Source organism: Papilio xuthus, unplaced genomic scaffold (assembly GCF_000836235.2).
Source record: "Papilio xuthus unplaced genomic scaffold, Pxut_1.1 DF824655.1, whole genome shotgun sequence".
In the NCBI taxonomy this organism is placed as follows: domain Eukaryota; kingdom Metazoa; phylum Arthropoda; class Insecta; order Lepidoptera; family Papilionidae; genus Papilio; species Papilio xuthus.
In genome coordinates, this window is record NW_013533994.1 from 4221000 (window position 1) to 4240835 (window position 19836).

The 19836-nt window shown below is 35.6% G+C and overlaps 3 protein-coding genes across 8 annotated transcripts in view; 1 reads left to right on the forward strand and 2 right to left on the reverse strand.

Moving 5' to 3' along the window:
• Nucleotides 1-4043, reverse strand: part of sky (GTPase-activating protein skywalker) — a 60930-nt gene extending 56887 nt beyond the window's left edge. For 2 of the 5 annotated variants that reach the window (XM_013325710.1, XM_013325711.1), the window contains exons 1-2: nucleotides 3531-4043; nucleotides 2906-3205 (exon numbers count right to left, since the gene is read on the reverse strand). In XM_013325710.1, the coding sequence (XP_013181164.1) occupies nucleotides 2906-3017 (112 nt within the window). In that variant the 5' untranslated portion in view covers nucleotides 3018-3205; nucleotides 3531-4043. The remainder of the gene's footprint in view (nucleotides 1-2905; nucleotides 3206-3530) is intronic. The other 3 variants (XM_013325712.1, XM_013325709.1, XM_013325713.1) reach the window with 2 other exon arrangements.
• A 902-nt stretch (nucleotides 4044-4945) lies between these two features.
• On the forward strand, nucleotides 4946-15593 carry c11.1 (maestro heat like repeat family protein c11.1). 2 transcript variants are annotated; one of them, XM_013325707.1, is made up of 13 exons: nucleotides 4946-5076; nucleotides 5151-5328; nucleotides 5672-5695; nucleotides 6725-6896; nucleotides 8438-8627; nucleotides 8701-11539; nucleotides 11614-11767; nucleotides 11846-12103; nucleotides 12301-12500; nucleotides 12735-12932; nucleotides 13176-13458; nucleotides 13664-13901; nucleotides 14048-15593. In XM_013325707.1, the coding sequence occupies exons 1-13, from the start codon at nucleotides 5046-5048 to the stop codon at nucleotides 14233-14235; spliced, it is 4953 nt and encodes a 1650-aa protein (XP_013181161.1). In that variant the 5' UTR covers nucleotides 4946-5045; the 3' UTR covers nucleotides 14236-15593. The 2 variants fall into 2 exon arrangements, with proteins under 2 accessions (XP_013181161.1, XP_013181162.1); XM_013325708.1 differs by lacking the exon at nucleotides 5672-5695.
• Nucleotides 15594-16104: 511 nt separating this feature from the next.
• LOC106127457 (uncharacterized) lies at nucleotides 16105-19418 on the reverse strand. The gene is made up of 8 exons (XM_013325535.1): nucleotides 19106-19418; nucleotides 18922-19019; nucleotides 18712-18832; nucleotides 18194-18325; nucleotides 17212-17529; nucleotides 16836-16933; nucleotides 16617-16737; nucleotides 16105-16377 (listed from the first exon to the last, which is right to left on the reverse strand). The coding sequence occupies exons 1-8, from the start codon at nucleotides 19373-19375 to the stop codon at nucleotides 16231-16233; spliced, it is 1305 nt and encodes a 434-aa protein (XP_013180989.1). The 5' UTR covers nucleotides 19376-19418; the 3' UTR covers nucleotides 16105-16230.
• Between the last annotated feature and the right edge of the window lie 418 nt (nucleotides 19419-19836).

Below are 19836 nucleotides of genomic sequence, written 5' to 3' on the forward strand. Positions count from 1 at the left end.
ACCCAGAACAAAGATAGGTGTAACTCTTACACTATTTTTAATTTTTAATTTTATATATTTTTATTTAAAAACTCACATTATCGTTAGTTCAAATACGTTAATGTAAATTATTTCTACGCAAAACATGCAAATAGCTTTCGTCTGGATAGATATGTAAATGATGGACGTAAAAACTACGAGACAGCGCTGCGCCGTTATCGTATCTAGTCATTCAGACGAGGGTTTCTATTCTATTATTTAAAGTTTTATAAAACTTCTAGCTGTCGCCCGCGACTCCATCCGCGCGGAAAACTTAATTAGTAACCTATGTGTTATTCGTGATTATGTTCTACATCTACGCCAAATTTTAGATACGAGTCGATACATCCAACCATTCGTATTTACAATGTTAGTAAGATTTATAACACATTTAATTTTAAGAAATATTTATTAAACGAGTAGAAGCTATACTAACTATCAATTAGGCTACATGTGAATTGTAATTTTTAAACAACATTTGGCAAACAGTACCTACCTAATACACTCCTAACAGACATTGCCACAAAATATGCTCAGGATAACGAGTCAAAGAAACTACTGTACCTTCTACTAAAAAATTCTACGGAGATCACAATAATTTGCAAACTTATTCTTATAGCAATATTCTATATATTGCAGCTCATTTAAATTCGTGTAATTCACTTGTTTATTGCATTCTACAATAACAAAAAATTGAATACTATTTACAGAGAGCGATAATGTTATTTACTGTCGACACCCGTCAACCGGCAGCTGCTGGTTTAAACCGATCTGTCACCGTTTGACCACGATACAATCAACTCGCTAACGCCGTAATGAACAGATTCATGCTTTCTGCGAGTTTAACTGACTACACACATATAAAATAAACATATACGTAGTTATCTGGTTTTGTTTAACAATGAAAAGGATAAGTTTTTGTAGAACCTTCATGTGTCTCGGCAGTGAAATTTGATTGACACGAATTTACATAAAATTAAAAATTTTGTTGCAAGTGCTGGAATTGAGTACCACTCCACCACTATAAGATTCTGTGAACGTCACTGTAGCGTGCTTAGATAAAAAAAAGCTTTCGTTATAAAATAACCTAAGAAGGCTAGTAAATTCATCACCATATTCATAGCCTTATCCCACTCATGTGGGATCGGTGGACAAGGTTCTATAAATATTAAAGTTTTAGCTCTATTTTTTTAAAGCCAGCTGCTAATAAATTGAATATGGAAAATCTAAATTAGCTAACTGTATACAAGCCAAAGATCCTAATAACAAGAGCTTTACATTATTTGCAAATATTTTATTTTGCATGCATTGTAGATTTAGGTACGCATAACAATATGAATCATGACTCAAATTCTACGATTACACAAAACGACTCATGTATTGCACGTTAGCAAGTACCTGTGAAAAGCATATCGTGACATAGGAAACTTTGCATTAACTTGATAGATCTAATTAAAATTTGCGTATTACATTCAAGGACAGCAAATCCGAAAAATTATAAACACTACCACAATGGCCCAAGGACCATAGATTAAATAAAAAAGTCTTTTTAGCCGACTACGTACTTTTTTTTATAACAGAAGGGGGCAAACGAGCAGCGGGAACACCGAGGTGTTCAACGACGCCCATGGACATCAGCAATACCAGAGCAATACTTCTGCCATATTGCTGCCTAATAACCGTCTCTATTATTTGTGTGTGTGAAATTCTGGATTAAAAGCTAAAAGCTGTGACTCAAACTTTATTACGTCATGAATAGAACACAACTCTTTTCTCTATAGTGAAGTTTATTTCATAATGGTATAAATTAAGTTGCCTTTTTAATCGACGCTTAAGTTTCGTTTTGGATTAACTGTTAAAAAAATTCTAGCCTTTACAATAAACTAACTTCCTAATATGATTCTTATGTTAAATGTTGCTTACGCTAATGTATGGTTGATCGACAAACCATTCGTGATTGACATTTCTTCGATCTTCGTAATATGTTAAAAATGACACTGGTACTTTTTATTATACTGGTACACCATGTATATACCACGCAATTTTTGATTCGCATGTTACATGCACGGAGAACATTCGTCTAGAAAAGCGCGTAATCATGCGCACGCATGCACGCGTAAAAAAATATTGTCTGCAAATTTGATTAGTTTAAAAATTATTTACTTAAAAATGCAAATGATTTAAAATATGTCTCATGATATTTAAATACTATTTTTACATATTTTATTAATGTATTTTGTTTAATGTATTTTGTTCAATTTTCGTATTTTATTAGATTTAAATTACAAAAACAGAAAACTAAAACTAAGATCAAGGCATTATGTCTGTTACTTTGCTATACTTTTCAAATCATGTACAAATAATAATAATATTTATGTTACAAACATATTCATAGCTTAAAAAATATTTGTATTGATTTTCCTTAATCATAAAATGCAAGTCAAAGAAACTCTCTTAATATTTAGGTAAAGCCGTGAACACATAGGCTTAATAAATCCTATAAGATGTTTTAAGTAAATAAAGATTATGACCTTGTTTAGATAAATAAAACAAGGTGTGTATTGTTTGTTATGCAGTAGGACAAATGAAGCCATTTAAAAACTGCTGTAACAACATTGATATAATTATTTGTTCGGATCATTACAGTAAAGATAAGTCAACTCTACATTTTGAATTAAGCTATCTTAGATTGTCTTGCTATGATAAGATATTTATTACTGTAATCATGTCATTTAAGTGTTGATCTTTACTGTATTTAATGAATTTATATTAGAATTTTCTTTAAGAAAATGGATTTTGGGACTGTGCATATAAATACATTTCTTATTTATAAATTAATAATTTAATTTATAATATAAATGTAGAATAAATTAGTTAAGAATCTTACCTGGGGGGCTATCAGTCAGGATTGTAATACCAGTTGGGTCAACATGTGGGGGGAATGCCTCATACAGATCCGGCTCCTCTTCGAGCACGGCGGACAACATCGCGGAGGGCATTCCGGGTCGGACAACACTCACACACTTTCACTATGACTAGACACAACACAACACTGCACCAGAATCACTCAAAGTTCTTAGCTCGCTCGGAACTCACACTAATGAGCATCCCTGAGCCATCGCTGGACCATCACCCTTTAGTATGTCCTCTTCGATCTAAGTCAAATCTTGCTGCACCATTTTTAAATCTAAAACAGACAACACTCATATAATTACTGTAGACTGAAAAAAATATTTTATACCAAAATATAATCTAGAGATAATATTTTATCTATGTCGTAATGAAAGGGCTCCATTGACACGCAAGCTGAGGACTGCCAGGTAAATGGTTAATTGAATTTAAATATTGTCCCCATCAGCTGATTGCCGCCGCTGCCAGAAGGGGCTCGACAATATAAGTCTATTTTAAGAATACATGGCAGCTGATCGGGCACTCTTCAATGTCAGAAACGGGCGAGCGCGGAACGATTTCTGAACTCGAAACAAGAATTAAAATCTAGGGCGTGCACTTACCGAAATCCTGGCGATAAATGATGCGAAGCAGGATTTGCGACTCCGTATTTACCGCTTTGGTGTCCCTGCGGCAACTAAATCAAGTGGCTAGTTCCCGGCCCAACGTAATCTCGAATGGGATAATAGTTTCGAGTGGGAGCCGACGCTTCTGCTTTGTCACTTAACTCAGCCACTCGGTACATCACACAGATATATCTGATACTGACCATGCACACGGATGCATTGTGAGATCAATCACTGATATGCGGGATGATTCCACAACCCTTGATTCGACTAATCAGATTATTAATGTTTCCGGTGAAAGTCGCTTTTAATTTTAATTAAAGATATTTTTTATGGTGTGTTGACAATTTTGGTACAGTCTAGGTATACGTTTCAGTGGTAAAAAATTTACTGGGTGAAGGGAGCGGCACGTCTGCTTTATCCGCGATTTGCATGAACGTAAAACTACATAAAATGTATAGCTATACACCAGTCAGCAGTACACCGTCATTCAGTGTTCGGATTCGGTTCGGAGTTTGTCGAGTTTACTTTCGTGTATTTCTCAAAGAGTATAAAAAGATGATAGGTGCCTTATTTTGTATATGTATACTGAAAACCCCAAGAATACATCGGTCCCTATTAAACTATTAAAGAGATGGGATTTCCATTGGACATATAATATATTTGATAAATTTTCAAATTAAAAGTGCGACAAATATGTAAACGCGATGTTATCCGTTATCGCGAGTACATATTCCTCGCACTATGCATTTGTAAAACAATGAATGTGAAAATGAACAACGAAAACCTAGAATTTCTGCACTAGTTATTCTTTTACTTCACTGATTTCTATAAATGGAGAGGCGATTGCTTGGAAATGACAGCTTTTAATTCCTTCTTATTTAAAAGCTTTTGCTGACTCAACATGACAGCTAATTCTATGTTAATTTTTGTTTAGAATCCACACCACCACTTCAAACCGCTACCATCAGCGCCAAAATGGCGAAAATTAAATAGGCACAAAATACTCCATTCCATAGCCACTGCATTCATAGATGTCAGTGTTTTACTTCTTTAACGTTCTTCTCTATGGTATTCAACATAATTCTCTCTGGTCATCATTGTCATTGCTTCCAGTGTTGACGACATAAGCAATTTGTCAAAAATTAGGCTTCTTAGAATTGAAATCGGCGACAAAAGATTCAAATGGCGACTCGCCTTTTAATCTACTTGAGAGAAGCAGATGACGCTGACAACAGATGAAGCAGAATGCTTATGAAACTCTGATTTGATTTTAGTTGTGAAACGCTTAGTAAAACTAAGTTGTAACGAATTTTATAGCGATTGGGCTTCTTTGCTTGCTGGAAAAATTTCAATAGCATATTCGGAGTTGCTGGCAACACTGACTTATTGTCAAAACGAAACGAGTTGTAATTTCGTCGTTTTCATTTCGTTCAATTTCGTCAGTTTACATTTTATATTATAAAAAGATTGTTTATTATGAAGTATTTTCGGTAAAAATAATACGGAATCATGTCAGCTACGAAAACTGATTGTTTACAAGGTAATTATTGTGCTAAGCATTATAAATCGAATCATTTGTGGTTTATAAAGTTTTCATGAATTATTAATTTGCAGATACAGTGACAGTGTTAATAAATGCTATTGGGGATAGTGAAAATTCCGTAAATAATGTTGTAATTAAGTCCCTAACGAAAATAGCAAACATATATCCGAATGAAGTGATAGATATATTTAGTGAATTTTATAAGAATAGCGCCAAAGTCAACAATACGCAGCTGAGCAATATTGTTAAGTGAGTATTCAACAATTTTCTATTTAAATGGCTGAAAATAAGTCTTATAAGAATTACGTAAAGTCTTAGCCAATTGCTTCTGATCATATTTTCAATAACTTTAGTTTAATATTTTCATTAAATTTAGGCAAATGCTTTGCATTAACAGCTACGTATTTTACGCCACACATACATTTCACCTTTTTTTAGCTTTTAGTGACCTTGATAAAGTTATCAAGATAGCTATACATATTTAGAAGCAATTATTAGATTAAATAGCTGTTTAATATCTTGATCTATACAATAATAAAACTAAAACAAGTTTGCGCCTCTATTTAATTTTTTTTATTTTACTATATTATAGTACCGCAGATGAACAAAGATTCATGTAAGTTATTACATACCCTTTTTTATTAAATAAAAGTACTAAAATTACATTTTATTTCTTTATTAGTAAGCTCTTAGTCTAGAATTTTCCTTTTACAAGGTATTTACAAATGTTACTTGATACATATTGATATTCTTATAAATATTTTTGAATGTTTGTATTGTTTTTGTGACAAACTGTATTTTATGGGTATAAATATTCTTGATTTAATTTGTTTGTTAAAGTTGTAGTTGATTATATAGTTCATCAGATTCATTGAATTTAATTTATTAGAAATACATTCTGTATGCATTTTCATTACATTTTGATACAAATGTGCTAGTGACCAAATGTCCATATCAATAATTATACTAATAAGACAATTTCCATCTCTGACCATTCAATCATTTAACTATAATATTACTAGAAACTTAAAAGATACATAGCATTTAAAAGATTAAGATTCTTAAGATAAGATAAGATCGCAAAACTTCCTGCCTTGCGCAGCAGAATTGTGGAATGGCCTGTCCTCGGCGGTATTTCCAAACCACTATGACTTAGGGTTCTTCAAGAAACAAGCTTATCACCACCACAAAGGCTGGCAATGCATCTGCGGTTCCTCTGGTATTGCTGATGTCCGTGGGCGTTGTTGAACACCTCGGTGTTCCCGCTGCTTGTTTGCCCCCTTCTGTTATAAAAAAAAAGATGTGATCTGCTGCAAAATTAGTAATGTACATAAAGGACAGTCAAAGTAATACATTTTCAGTGCATCAAGATTGAGCACAAGTACTTAAGAGATCTTGGCAGCTCTTAACTTTGCTTGTGTTGCTGCATAGAACACAATTCGTTAAGAGTGCCTTGATCTTGAGTCGCCTAGATATTTGAATAGAACTACACTATGATAAATTTAACCTTATTAAATTGTGGATCAAAGAGGCATATAACACTTGAAAAGTTAAATGCTTTAGTTATGAATATTATGTACTGTCAGTATGTCTCTTCTTAGTTTGATAACTGTGTGGTAACAAGACTTTATATTGTGATTAACAGGGTTTTAGAACAAACATGTGTGAATCAAGTGAAGAAACTCAATTCAAAAACAGCAACGGATCTGGTGAATGCAATGCTTCGGGCAATGACGGAGAACACAGCTTACGAGCCTGTCATACAGATGGGAGCCTCGTCAGTGCTGGTTGCTGTCAGCCATGAGTACTTGGATATGGTAATTATTTATTTTAATCAACACTTTATACCAATTGAGTTATAACTCTTGAATACTTTGTTTTATATGGGCATAATAGTTTGGTAGATTTTCCGATTTACAGATTTTAAAATTGGCATTACAATAATTAATATTTAAAGTAAACCTGTCAGTTCGTGAATAGTAATAGTGACTTACATTTGTATCACACATTTTTTAATGAGTTAATTATTGAATGAAGTCCTAATAGAAACAGTAAAAAAAGAAAAAAAAGATATAGTACACTTGAGTAGATATAGATATTGGCAATAATTTAGTTACAGTCAGTTTCTGAGAACAAAATTCCCATTAATAGCATACTAGCTGTCGCCCGCGGCTCCGTGCACGCGGCTTTAAAAATAGATGTTGGCCGATTCTCAAACCTACTCAATATGTTCACAAAATTTCAAGAGAATCGGTCAAGGCGTTTCGGAGGAGTATGGAAACGAAAATTGTGACAGGAGAATTTTATATATAAGATTATTATATCTGCTATGTCAAAAAGATAGGGATGATATGTTTTAAATAGGGTTTTCGGTCTCAGAAACCTAGAGTAAGTGAAGACCGTAAATTTTGTGCAATATTTACTGTGTACTATCCTTGCTTTTATATATAAAACATAGTTTTTATCACAATTTGTTATTATAAACAATGTAAAACCAGGATCTTAATCTATACATATTGCATTCTATTTTTAAACATTACAAGCAGGATCATAACAGAATACATAAATAAAGGTCAAGATAAATATGTTTTCATTCCAAGCTCTGGAACAGACTGCATGATTCATATGTAAATGTAAATATATTGCATTTGTCTGTCCGCCATGTGCATCAGTTGTATTATCAATATAGATATCAGAGCTAGCTAATTTTATGACATGTGTTAGATATTAGAAGATTCTGTTACCACATATCAATAATTTACACATTGTTACAAAGTACTAATACTTTTTTTCTACGCATTTTTTTTTGTTTTACAATCTTTTAGTGTGGAGTCTAAAAGTCATCTGAAAGATGTTAATCTTACTTCTTCTTACGTACAAATACGAATGTTTAGATGGATGGATGTTTGTTTGTTTGAAGGTATCTCGGGAATGACTCAATAGATTTTGATGAAATTGGGCACACATGTAGAACATAGTCCGGAAGAACACATTGACTTCTTATTAAGTTTTTTTTTAATTCCACGCTGACGGAGTCGCGGGGGGCAGTTAGTAAAGTATTATAGGTGAAAAATATTTGCCTATGTGTCACTAAAAACTGTTATGACCATAGGTTTATTTTTGGAGACTACTTATCTTGGAAACAATTCACACAAACAACATTAAATGATAAAACATTGCTTGTATAATAAATTACAAACTGCCATGAAGTGATATACTTGTTATTTATTGATAGTCCAAAGTCTAAATGAAAGTGTTATTCCGCGAGTCAACAAGTGGTATAATCTTACATACAAAATATGTACATTCAAGTTGGAACAAGCAATTGCTACTTTACGAATTGTATGATATTGTATAGGTACTTAGGCTCCTCATCAACCAGCTGTCACCGGCGTCAGTGCCACACTATGCCATTGTTCACACATTGGGAACACTCGCTGCGGTCAACACGCACGACGTTGTGCCCCATATTAAGGAGATTCTAAGCAAAATGTTGCCCCTTCTAACTCTAGTCAAACAAGACGGCGTCAAACAGGCCTTCGCTTACGGTAAGTAGAGACAATGAAGAAGATAGGACTCTATTGAGATAGGTAATTTATAGTATTATAAACTTTTTTACAGCATTCGGTCACTTCGCAGTCGCCGTCGCAGAACAGATTGGTGACAATGTCGAGAATGATAATATTACATCCATAAAAGAAAATTTTGTTACGGAATTCTCCATAATATTTGATGTACTATACAACCAGTGGCTCTCATCTCATGAACCTAAAGTATCTGAATCGATATTGGAAGCGCTCGGCCCAATAACAAGACTGATATCTGAAAGGCAGTTCAACGAAACTGTAAACAAGTTTGTCCTTTCATTGCTGTCATTGTATCGAAAACCAGCATTAAACTTCTACTACATTAGTCAATGTATCTCTTATATGCTTTCACCGTCGACTTTGAATCCCAAGCTGACATTAAATGACAATGTAATAACTGCTATTAATCACGCCATGTTCAATTTGGTCCTTGTCGAACCGGATTATGATCAGCCGCACACTGTAAAAAATCATTTCGAAGTTTTAAGATGTTTCGATCACATGGCCGGACAGTTTCCAGAACAGACCATCGAAGGTCTCCTACATCACTGTAAAAATAACCAGGAAAAAGATAGAATGAAGGCTGTGATAATATTGACACACTTGACTACGTCGTCGCAAGTCTTTATTGATAAGTATGCTATCAAATTTATAGCTATTCTAAAAGTTATGATTACTATGGAACAAAACGTGAAAATGAAGAAATTGCTTATTAAAGCGATCGTAGGTTTAGTTTATAGAAATTGTATAACGACATCCGAAGATTTCTCTATGATAGAATTTATCATAAAACACTGCGGCTACGAGGGAGCTGCTAACATTCCTAAACACGACATATTAGATCTGCACGATACTTGTAAAAGTTCCTTAATACTTATGTGTAACACGGTAACGAGTGTTAGAACGCAATTACGAAATCTATTACTTACTGCGTTAACTGTTGAAGAATTTACTAGTTCAATGACTACAGTGAGTCATTGTTTAACTTCGCTTCTACAAAACAATTCCGATGTAATCGTAGACGAGCCCACAGACAAAGCTCTCGAAGTCAAAATAAGTGCAGATTTAGTTTTTGTTAGATGCATAACACACATCGTCGATCCTAACGAGAAAGAAAAGAATAAGAGTTTGTTGATATTCTTGGAGGAGTATTCCGGCGATGTTCATAAGAATTTAAAGAAATCATGGACGGTCGAAATTCAAAGATTGTTAAAGTTTGTAGATAAGAATGAATCGAGGGATCAGTGGCATGGCATGTTACTGGACATGTTGGTGTCCGCCATCGAACAGGTGAACAGCAACAAATGGGTGGAGACGATAGCGACACTGATTTCACAACAGGTTCTAAGCAAGAAACAGTCTCCAATGATAAAAGGTGTATCCTTACAGTACTTGGCTATCCTATCTTGTCACATGTCTAACGCAGCGGCCGTCGAGAAAGTCTTGAAAATAATACTCTTCTCTTTAAAAGCGATACCTTTGGAGAGTTGCGATTACGTCAGCAAAGCAGTCGGAATAGCATCTAGGCAGCACGGGGAAGACGTCATGAATGAGCTAGATGCTATCTATAAAGAGAATGAAGCTAAAAGAGGCAGTAAAATATTTAACTTCCTTTCGCCGAAAAGTTCCAAAAACGAAACGGAAATTAGTGTAGTTAAATTTGCAGCTATATCTTGTTACGGAAAAGTGGCCAACGAATGCTTAGACGTACACGTTTTAGCGCGTCTCGGGGAAAATGTAACATCTATTCTGCACGAAACATTGAAGTCCAATCCTCCTTTTGACTTGTGCAAAGCGAGCGTGACAACACTCTACGAAATAAGTAAGGCGCTTCAACCCGCGTCACATCATAACATCACGCTGCGGAATCGCTGGCAGTTATTAAATGCTGTCTTATCACAAATTTACAACTCAAACATTGACGGTCGCAACGTGGAACTGTACCCGATAATAGTAAAAGCTTCGAAAGCCTTAACTAAATTACAAAAAGGGATATTACCTGAAGAGAGGAATACTATACTGCGAGTTCTATTCGGAAGTATCTTCGAGGAACTGTCATCATTTAAGGATAAATATGAAATAGATGGGAACAGGGATAAGAACGATTTATTGGCTAAAACTTTGAACGATTCATTGACGTTACTGCACCAACTGATTAGAGAGTTGATAATACAATCGACATGTTTGAGCACGATCGATGATCTAGTCGGTCTTCTGATGGAGTGGATACGCAGTGAAAATGATGAAATCAGATCTGCTTCCATGCTGATCCTTCAAGTAGTTTTCGACTCTTACATTAAAAATGTAAAGCTAAATTATGAAACTCCAAGTAAATTCGGTCAGATGGGATATCTACTAGGGATACTGGTTCCGGGCGTCGCCGACACTAACTTCCAAGTGAGACTGACCACAGTGGATTGCATCAAATTGATAATTCAAACGCAAGATTTGTACGAAGGACTTATTGTCGAAGCGGACAATGAATGTATGGCGAGTCTCGCTCACCTACAGAACAATATATTGACGAATGATTTGAATATGATAAGTGATTACTGCACGATATTGTGCGATACAATATCATCTAAGATACCTCATCATCACACGATGCAGTTTATAGAGAGTTTATTAGAGGGTTACGATAGCCAGGAGTACAGGAGTGTAGGTATCAGTGCGGTGCTGAACGCTCTCTTCATGAAGAAGGGTCAAGATCTGTACCAGAATATTGAAAGGATAGTGGAGGTGATGCTGACCACGATGGACGAAGTGAACGAGGATGCCATGACCAGGCTGCTGTCGCCGCTGACGTCACTAACGCGGCACCACTCCAACGCGGTCACCGCTGTACTACTAACGCAGAAGTTGCCCTTGAAACCGTAAGTTTTTTATTGTTATGAATTTTTTATCAAAAGAATTTATCATTTATTTTTATCTGAGTGTCTTTTTTTAGATCAGTGATGGCCTGTTGGCGATGTCTAGCGAGCGATGAAAGTCTGTCAGAAGCTATCATAGACAATTTCCTAAGGCTGATGACGTCTATCGAATTGTACGAGGATCCCTACCATGTTACTGAAACTCACATCGCTGCGTTGCAGCCGCTTACTGTGAGTTTCATTATATTTCCTAAATACTTATAGAAAATTTGTTTTGATATTAAAAGTCCTTTTTCTTTGTATTTTCAGCTGATAAGCGCGCTCGGTGAAATGTTACAAGTGGGCACAATGAAGGCGCTGTGTATCGCGAAGTTCTCGGACATGTTCACTGTACTGTACACGACGCTGGCTTGTTACCTGGAGGCGGCGGCGCCTGCCTACACCGTGCCCACTGGCGGCCGCGAGCGCTTCGCCATCGTGCCCAACAGGGACGCCATCAAACTCTCCCCCGCCAAGATCACTGTTCACACCTTCAATGCATTCCTAGACCAAGCTGATTGTCAAAAGGTATGTGCTGGTTAGATTTTTTTGGATGTTGTGCTGCAAAAATTTATCTTTCAATTATTTTTTATAGAAAAAAGCTGCAATTTCGAGATAGTGAGGTGACCATGGCGCGAACGCAATTGAATTATTGTTTGATTTGGTGACCTTGAAAAAAAGTTGTTACGTCCGTTTTCAATATCTGTGACAATACATAACTGTAGGTGAGAGAGGCGTGCTCGTTGTGCCTGTCTGTGGAGCACGGCGAGGGCACGCTGTGCGAGCTGGCGGCGCTGCTGGCGGGCGCGCTGGCTGGACCTCGGCTGGCGAGCTGCGTGGCGCGGCTGGCGCGGTGTGCGCGCGCCCCGCTGCCCCCGCAGCGCTGCGCCGCCGCCGCACTGCTCGCCAACCTGCTCGACCATCGGTCTGTACATACAAATATTACAACAATGGTGACAATACATAACTACCACACTATTTCAAAGGAAAGACATATTTCTTTTTTAAAAATACCTCTTTGTTTGTTTTTTTGTCTTTCAAAAAGGTTGGCACCGGCAACTAATTTACATACTCATTTTTCTACTTAATTTGAAAGAAAAATAGGCGTCTATCAAAATGAAATTGAATTATACAGTAATAGAGCTATGTTAAATTTCAGTTGCAACGAGAAGCCGGTGTTGGCGGAGACGATCCTGGCGACGCTGAGCACGGGGTGGAAGGACGAGAACGCGCGAGTGCGCGCTGCCAGCCTGCGCGGCGCCGCCAACGTCGCGCGTCTGCCGCCCGCACTGCGCCCCGCAGCACTGCCCGCAGCGCTCAGCGCGCTCAGCCAGGGCATCGATGCACACAAGACACAGTCAGTTCTTTGCAACACTCTTTTGATCCTATGAGATAGATGCATTCTTAGACAATCCATTTATATTATCTTCTATCGGTAATTAAATATTCTTCTCTGCTTTTATTTAATTAAATGTATCAATAAACGTGTTTATTACTTCCTAATAATTTAGGTCCTTCGAGTCGGATATGTCTTTACTGATTACGATCATTCTTGCGCTAGCTACTAGCTTTAAAATCGTTAATAAACATTTTGTTTCAGATCTCCGATTGACAACGTGCCCCTGGCCGCCATCCAAGGTCTGAGCCGTTTGCTGACTGAGCTGGAGACGTTGGACAAGGAGTTTGATCGCGAGCTGCTGTCCATATCTCAGAAGATACGTCCCTTCATGAACACGGAGTGCGCGCAGCTGCGGGAGGCCTCCATCAGGTTGTTCGGCATCATCGCCTCCAGAGTCAGCTCGGAGACACTCATAGAGCAAGCTGTTAGCTCCCTGCCCTGCTTCTTGTTGCATTTGTGTGATAACAATCCTGCTGTTGTTAGAGTGAGTTTGATATTTTATATGCTTAATTACATTGATTTAAGTTTATTTAAAAGTAAAAAGTAATTGAACATAAAATATATATATATATATATATATATATTATGTTGAATAGCTACATACCATATATAAATTCTGGGGTAAACAAAGTTATCAAATGTCGCCAAAACTAGCCACTGTGATATTTGAAAAGACATATTTATTCCAGGCGAGTAAATTCACATTACGTGAAGTATTCAAAACATTGAAAGTAAAGAAGTCGAATGATTTCGTGCAAGCGCATCTCGTGGACGAGGGGCGGCTGTACCTGGACGAGTTCCTGGGCGCGCTGCTCCGGCAGCTGGCGGAGGAGATGCCTCGCTGCGTGCCCTCATGTCTGCAGGCCGCTGTTAACTACCTGCACTGCATCGTCGAGGAGATGAAGCCACATCCCCCGCTCTTGTTAGGTCAGTTGCAACTTTTAATCCAGTAAGTGATGTTTGCTGAGGTTTTAGACCCTTATAAAAAGGGTGGGAAAGAAAAATATTTCACATCACAAGCATAAAATGATTTAATTATGAAATTTTATTTAATAACTTAACATTTTCCTCAGGTCTACTATACGCGGAACTTTACCGTATACAAGAGAAGACATCAGAAGATATAGATCTAGATCCAGATATAACAAAAAGTGCTAAATCACGCTTACTGCAGTTGATTAAAGATCCCAACCCAGCTGTGAGACAGAACTCGGCGCTCGCTCTCGCTAATATATGTCTCGTCTGTGCTCACCATGGATGACCTCATGAGGTCTTACCACGAAGACAATATGGCCATCAGTATGACCGTATGGTCAATATGGTCATACGAAATACACGCTATGTATTGAAGTAAATATTTGAAATTATTAAGACATTTAAACACAACAAATATGTAGTCAGAGTAATTCCATTTGCCGCAATCATACATCTACATACAAAAATGCTTGTCACTTGGCAATATGATGAAAAGAGACAGACGTATTTTAACTAATATTTATCTCTCGCTCACTCATTCGGTATTCAAACATCATCAATTAATAGACGTCGCTAGGTTCTAGATCAGTGTGTTCCCAAACTTATTTTGTGTACTGCCCATTTTGAGATTAAACATTTTTTCACAAGTTATTGTTGAGAGTCGAGAGCTCATGCATCGTTGTCTAAGAGGCCTCCTAGCTAAATAAAGTTACAAATCACCCCCCAGGCCTCTACACAACGCCCCCATTTTCTTTCTGGGTCTCTTACCGCCCCCCTTGTGACCTGCAGCGCCCACAAGGGGGCGTTATCACCTACTTTGGGAAAGATTATTCTAGAAATTGACATTTTTCATACACAATTTATGTTGCTATTTAGATGCATTCAACACTTCATATGTTTGATTTGTATGTTATGCTATTAACTGCAATTTTATCACCTATTTGGTGTTACCACATTATTCATCATCAGCTCACTATACATCCCCGCCAAGGGGCTCGGAGCCTACCCTAAATTAGGGGTGAATACCACATTATTATTTAAGTGATTTTGTTGACATATGTTTTTAAATAAGCTAAGGACGTAAGACATGTTTGCCTTGAAATATGTAATTATTTTTTGTAACTGTTCTTTTGATTTCAAAATTAATTCCAACACACGTCATGCTATTACGATTTTTCGTGTAAAAGTGAATTTGGAAGTGTCGGCAGTGCACGTGTTATAAAAAAATATTTTATATTTATTGAATTATACGCAATTGCGTTTATTGTTTAAAAGTCTATAATAAAGTCTTTGACGAAAGTGTTTAGTGAGACTGAAAAAAAAATTAGAAAAAAAATCGAATAAAAATACTGTAATTTAGTCGGTTTGTATGAAATTGTTAACCAATCTAGTTATATTTTTAATATTGTTATATATATTGTTAGCTTCCTATATTTAGTGACAAGACATATAGGAGATAAATATCGCATAAAAATTAACCACCAGTCTGATTAAATGGCGTCGTCAGGGGTGGGGGGGGTTAGAGAGGGGTAGCTGTCGATTGGAAATGTTTAGATATCTGAATGAATGGATATTAACAGTTAAACAGATCTCGCTGAAATTAATGATAAATATAAAACACAGTTTGGAAGAACAAATAGACTATTTATTAAGTTGTTTTAATACCGCGCGGACGGAGTCGCGGGCAACAGCTAATATAAAATGCATGTAAATATTACTTTCTTGAATAAGATTCCCCCTCCCCTTAGACTTGGGTCTAGATCATCGGCTGGCGACGTCCATGTGACCTACAGTTTAATGTTAATTTCAAAAGACATGTTTTTATTATGTTTTACTAAAAAAAAACTGTGAAAATTATACCATATGTAAAATATGTTTTTTTATATAAATAAGTTTTATAAAATATTGTTATTGTATTATTTCAAAATTATTTTTTATCGAATATTTGTGATATTTGATTTTAAGTTTGATTTAAAGACGTTTTTTATTATGTTTTTTTTTAATGTGCTGTTTTATATAATCATGAAAAGCCTTATGTAGTGTAAGTAAATGTTGAAATTAAATTAGAATTGTATATGAACGTTATTAAGCTTAAAAAATAAATTTGAATCTTGAAATGTTTTACTTTATTTTTAAATCAACATTTATAATAAAACACATATATAGAAGTTAAATAAAAAAAATATTTTTTTTATAAAAGACAGTTAAACCATAGTGCATTTACACAGTCTATGTTAATCAACATTTGTCTATGGTGAGATAGGTTAAAAATCTATATTTTTTACGTCTTGTCTCGTTTTGGTTTCGTATAGAGCCAGAATACTTTATTGGCGTCGCAGTAGTCCCTGATCTGCCGCTGGTCCCACGACGTCGTCTCCATGCGCCATTCCGGAGATACGTAAGGCGGCTTGTATTTTGATATCGTTAACTATTAAAAAATAATAATTAGTGACGTCATTTTAATCTAAAAGAAAAGATTAATGTCAAAAAGATCGCTACTACGATTAAAACCGTCAGGTGCGGTTTTAACAAATTAATTTAACTTGTAAGAGCAAAATAGTCTTCAAACGATTAACGATTTTGGTCCGAAAAGCATTAGTTTGTGTTGTAATATTCACTACATCGCAACTCTACTGCATATTTTTCGTATATATCTATACAAATTACCGGAGCTGCCGGTGAATATTTCCCGAGCAACGGCGCCACGACATTTGACACCTCGGTGACAGGTTCGTAATCTATGGTCATTCGCGTTGTGTACGAACTGTTCATAAGCAGGTTCCATTTACTGAAAATAAAAGCGTTTGGTATAGTTCCGTATGTATTTTGCATTTTTTCTACTATAAACTTAAATTTAGGTAATATTCTTCATAATATTGTACTTACTCCTGGTCTTCGATATCATCCATACTAATGGCGGGAGTCATGACGAGTCGCGGTCTCGTTTTTCTGACACTCTCCAATTCTAAATCTTTTGGTTTACCCTATAAATAACATTAGTTTAAACTATATTAAGCAATCGATGCCACAATACTTTTAAAAGATAAACATAGGAAATGTCTGACTTACCGTAGGTCTCTAAGACCAACCAAAGAAAAGAAAGACCTAAATCTCAGCATAAAACGTATCTTTGTCTATGACAAAATAGAGATAACAATAAGTTTTAACTGGTGATTTTGGTCTCAGAAACCCACGGTTAAGGCATGAGGTTATGTGAAATTATTAACAAATGATTGATTCATTATTTAAAATGTGTACTAACATAAGCTGGTTGGATATGATGTGGATTTGTACGTAAAATAGCTTTTCTTGGAATTGTAAAATCAAAAGGTGCTCTCTCTCCATCCCATTCCCTCATCGTGTGAATATATTTAACATATTTCCATTTCTCTCGGATAAAAGGTTTTTTCTCTTGGTACACAGTTTTTATGAACGGTTTGATCGCACTTTCTCTGTAATCATTGGCCATAGTAGTCTTATAGTCGTTTATCATAGAATCTAAAACTTCCTGTCGAGTAGTCATTGTTATGTTTTTGTAAACACTATAACTACGTTGAATTAAATCAAATCGAAAATAAAATACTCAAAATAAACACAATTACAAAAGAAACCTCGAAAATATGTTTATCAAATAAATTTCTTGGATGACATAAAAACGTCATATTTTTATTTCTAACGGTTATTTATGAAAATAGATTATATTTAAAGTTTATTAAAGACTTGAAAAAGGAGATAACATGTGGAACTATGGTAAAATTCATGCGCCCTATTTCCCTAGGAACCTTTGCGAAAGGCGGAGAAATTAGCTTAGTTTAAAATTTTTGTTTGGTGTAAAACAAACTTAAATGAAACTACATTGAAATGTAATAAATTTATTTAAATTAAAACAGTAAGTTTAACAAATAACTAAAATTATAATTAAAAATCTTATGAAACGTATAAGCTAATCAAAAATACCACTGAAAGTCCATCAGGTTGACGTGACCTGTGAACTGTTAGGTTGTGTATACTTATGTACAAAATTCTATAATAACTTTATAAACTAATTAATTCGCTAGACATCATTTAAAAACATAATCTTCATATAAACTTCTGCTGAATAAACTACATGACTCTTAAAAACTTTACCTGAAAAATAAATAAAAAATATTATTAAACAAATTGAAGATCTGTTAATGGAGATATCTAGGACATTTAAAATCAAGGAACTTACCTCGATAGTGACAAAACATTTGTTGAGTTCAATACTGCCTCCGTTTTGTCCAAAAATGCATTGTCGGCTCGCAGTGGCTTCTTAATTGTTTTCTTTCCCATTTCATGGAGTCCATACGCCATTCCGGCGCTATGGTAGGTGGCGCTAACTTCGGAAGGTCGACCTAGAAATTAACAAGGTTTAAATGTGAACTCGGAAGTACATCGAGCTAAAGGTTGAATCCTAACAGTTATGATTCTCTTTTTAGCGTGTACCTTTTTCCAGTAAAATCCACATTAAGCGACTCTGGCGAAACAGCGCCAGTGAAATCAAGGATCAAGGTATTTTATGTTGTCACACAAAAAGAGAAGATTTTCACAACAAATTAGGGTAGGGCGTCGGACAGAAAGGGGAGTCACAGGTCTGCGAATTACACAATCTCACGTAATCCTGGTAAACCCCCTTCCTCTCCAAAGGGTAAAAAAAGAGGGCGCCTTAGAAATCTCGTCCACTGCGCTATTAGCAGTAAAACTGGCATTGGGACTAGAGTAGTTACAAAAGTAGGCTTACCACTCTTGGCGGAGCGTACTTCTCACATAAGGGCGCCTTTACTTCGGGCCGATCTCGAATGAAGCGGAATGCTTTCCTTGATTCCGAAGTATAAGTACTCTCCATCAGAATGTTTCGGGTTCTAAATAGTAGAAATTATTATATTTCACTCTTTAGTATTTTAAAATTTAGATTATTGTTTTTTAAAAGCAATTTATGATTAAAACTTACACCTTGTCATCGACGTCGTCCACGACGACAGCAGGTGATATGATGAGACGAGGTCTTGTTTTTCTGACCTCATCAGCTCTCAAATCAGGTGCCTTTTCCTAAGAGGAGTTAGTCAAGATTGTTAAGCCGGGTATAAACCGATTCGCTGTAGAAGTTAGGTAAAATTTTTAGAAATTTTACTTACGAAAGGAGGTTGTATATGATGTGGGTTTGTTTGTAATATTGGCTTCGGTCCAATCAATAAATCGAAAGGTACGCTTTGCCATTCTTTTAGAGTCTGAGTATATTTAATAGTAGCTTCCCTTTTCTTTTCTACGTTAACTGTTTTTGTATGCTTATTATCTTTGAACACTGTTTTCGGGGTCGGCTTTAAATCGTATACTTGGTAGTCTGTCCTCGAAGTCGTTAAATAATCGAATGTTAAAGAATTAACTCTCTCGTTGCTGACAGACATTTTTAAAAGTTATAAATATTTGAAATATAAATTCCAAACTGTCGTAACTGTCAATGACATTTAAAAAGTTTTTTTTTTAATTTTATGACCTGGTAACATAGACCTTTGGGTCATTTAAAAAGTGTCTAAATGACATAAACATAGATTAGTAATAGACGAAAAAAAAAACAAAAAAAGGCCGTTCATTGAATTAATAATTGCAGCACCAAGATTTTTGATTATCACTCGCCTCGCCTACGTTTCTTTAGTTAAAATTATAGCACGTGAAAAACCATATAGAATATCGTTTTTGTTCCAATGCGAATCAAAATACAAAAGCTTTGAACCTTTCTCTGTATCAATTTTTTTCAGTCCAAATGTTTCTTAGAATTGTTCGAAAGTTGTTTGAAACAAAATATGTTAGTTTAAGCTTTAAATTATGTTATTTTAGCTATGTTTTTTGTATGGTAAAAGTAAATAAA

Bases quoted from the DNA above. Each gene is read 5' to 3' on its own strand.
- c11.1 (XM_013325707.1), top strand. From the start codon at position 5,046: ATGTCAGCTACGAAAACTGATTGTTTACAAG. The intron at 5,696-6,724 runs GTAAGTTATTAC...TGTGATTAACAG, and splicing joins GCAGATGAACAAAGATTCAT to GGTTTTAGAACAAACATGTG. The intron at 8,628-8,700 runs GTAAGTAGAGAC...ACTTTTTTACAG, and splicing joins CAAACAGGCCTTCGCTTACG to CATTCGGTCACTTCGCAGTC.
- LOC106127457 (XM_013325535.1), bottom strand. From the start codon at position 19,375: ATGTCTGTCAGCAACGAGAGAGTTAATTCTTTAACATTCGATTATTTA. The intron at 18,833-18,921 runs GTAAGTTTTAAT...TCTACTATTTAG, and splicing joins GACGACGTCGATGACAAGGT to AACCCGAAACATTCTGATGG. The intron at 18,326-18,711 runs GTAAGCCTACTT...GTTAATTTCTAG, and splicing joins AGTACGCTCCGCCAAGAGTG to GTCGACCTTCCGAAGTTAGC.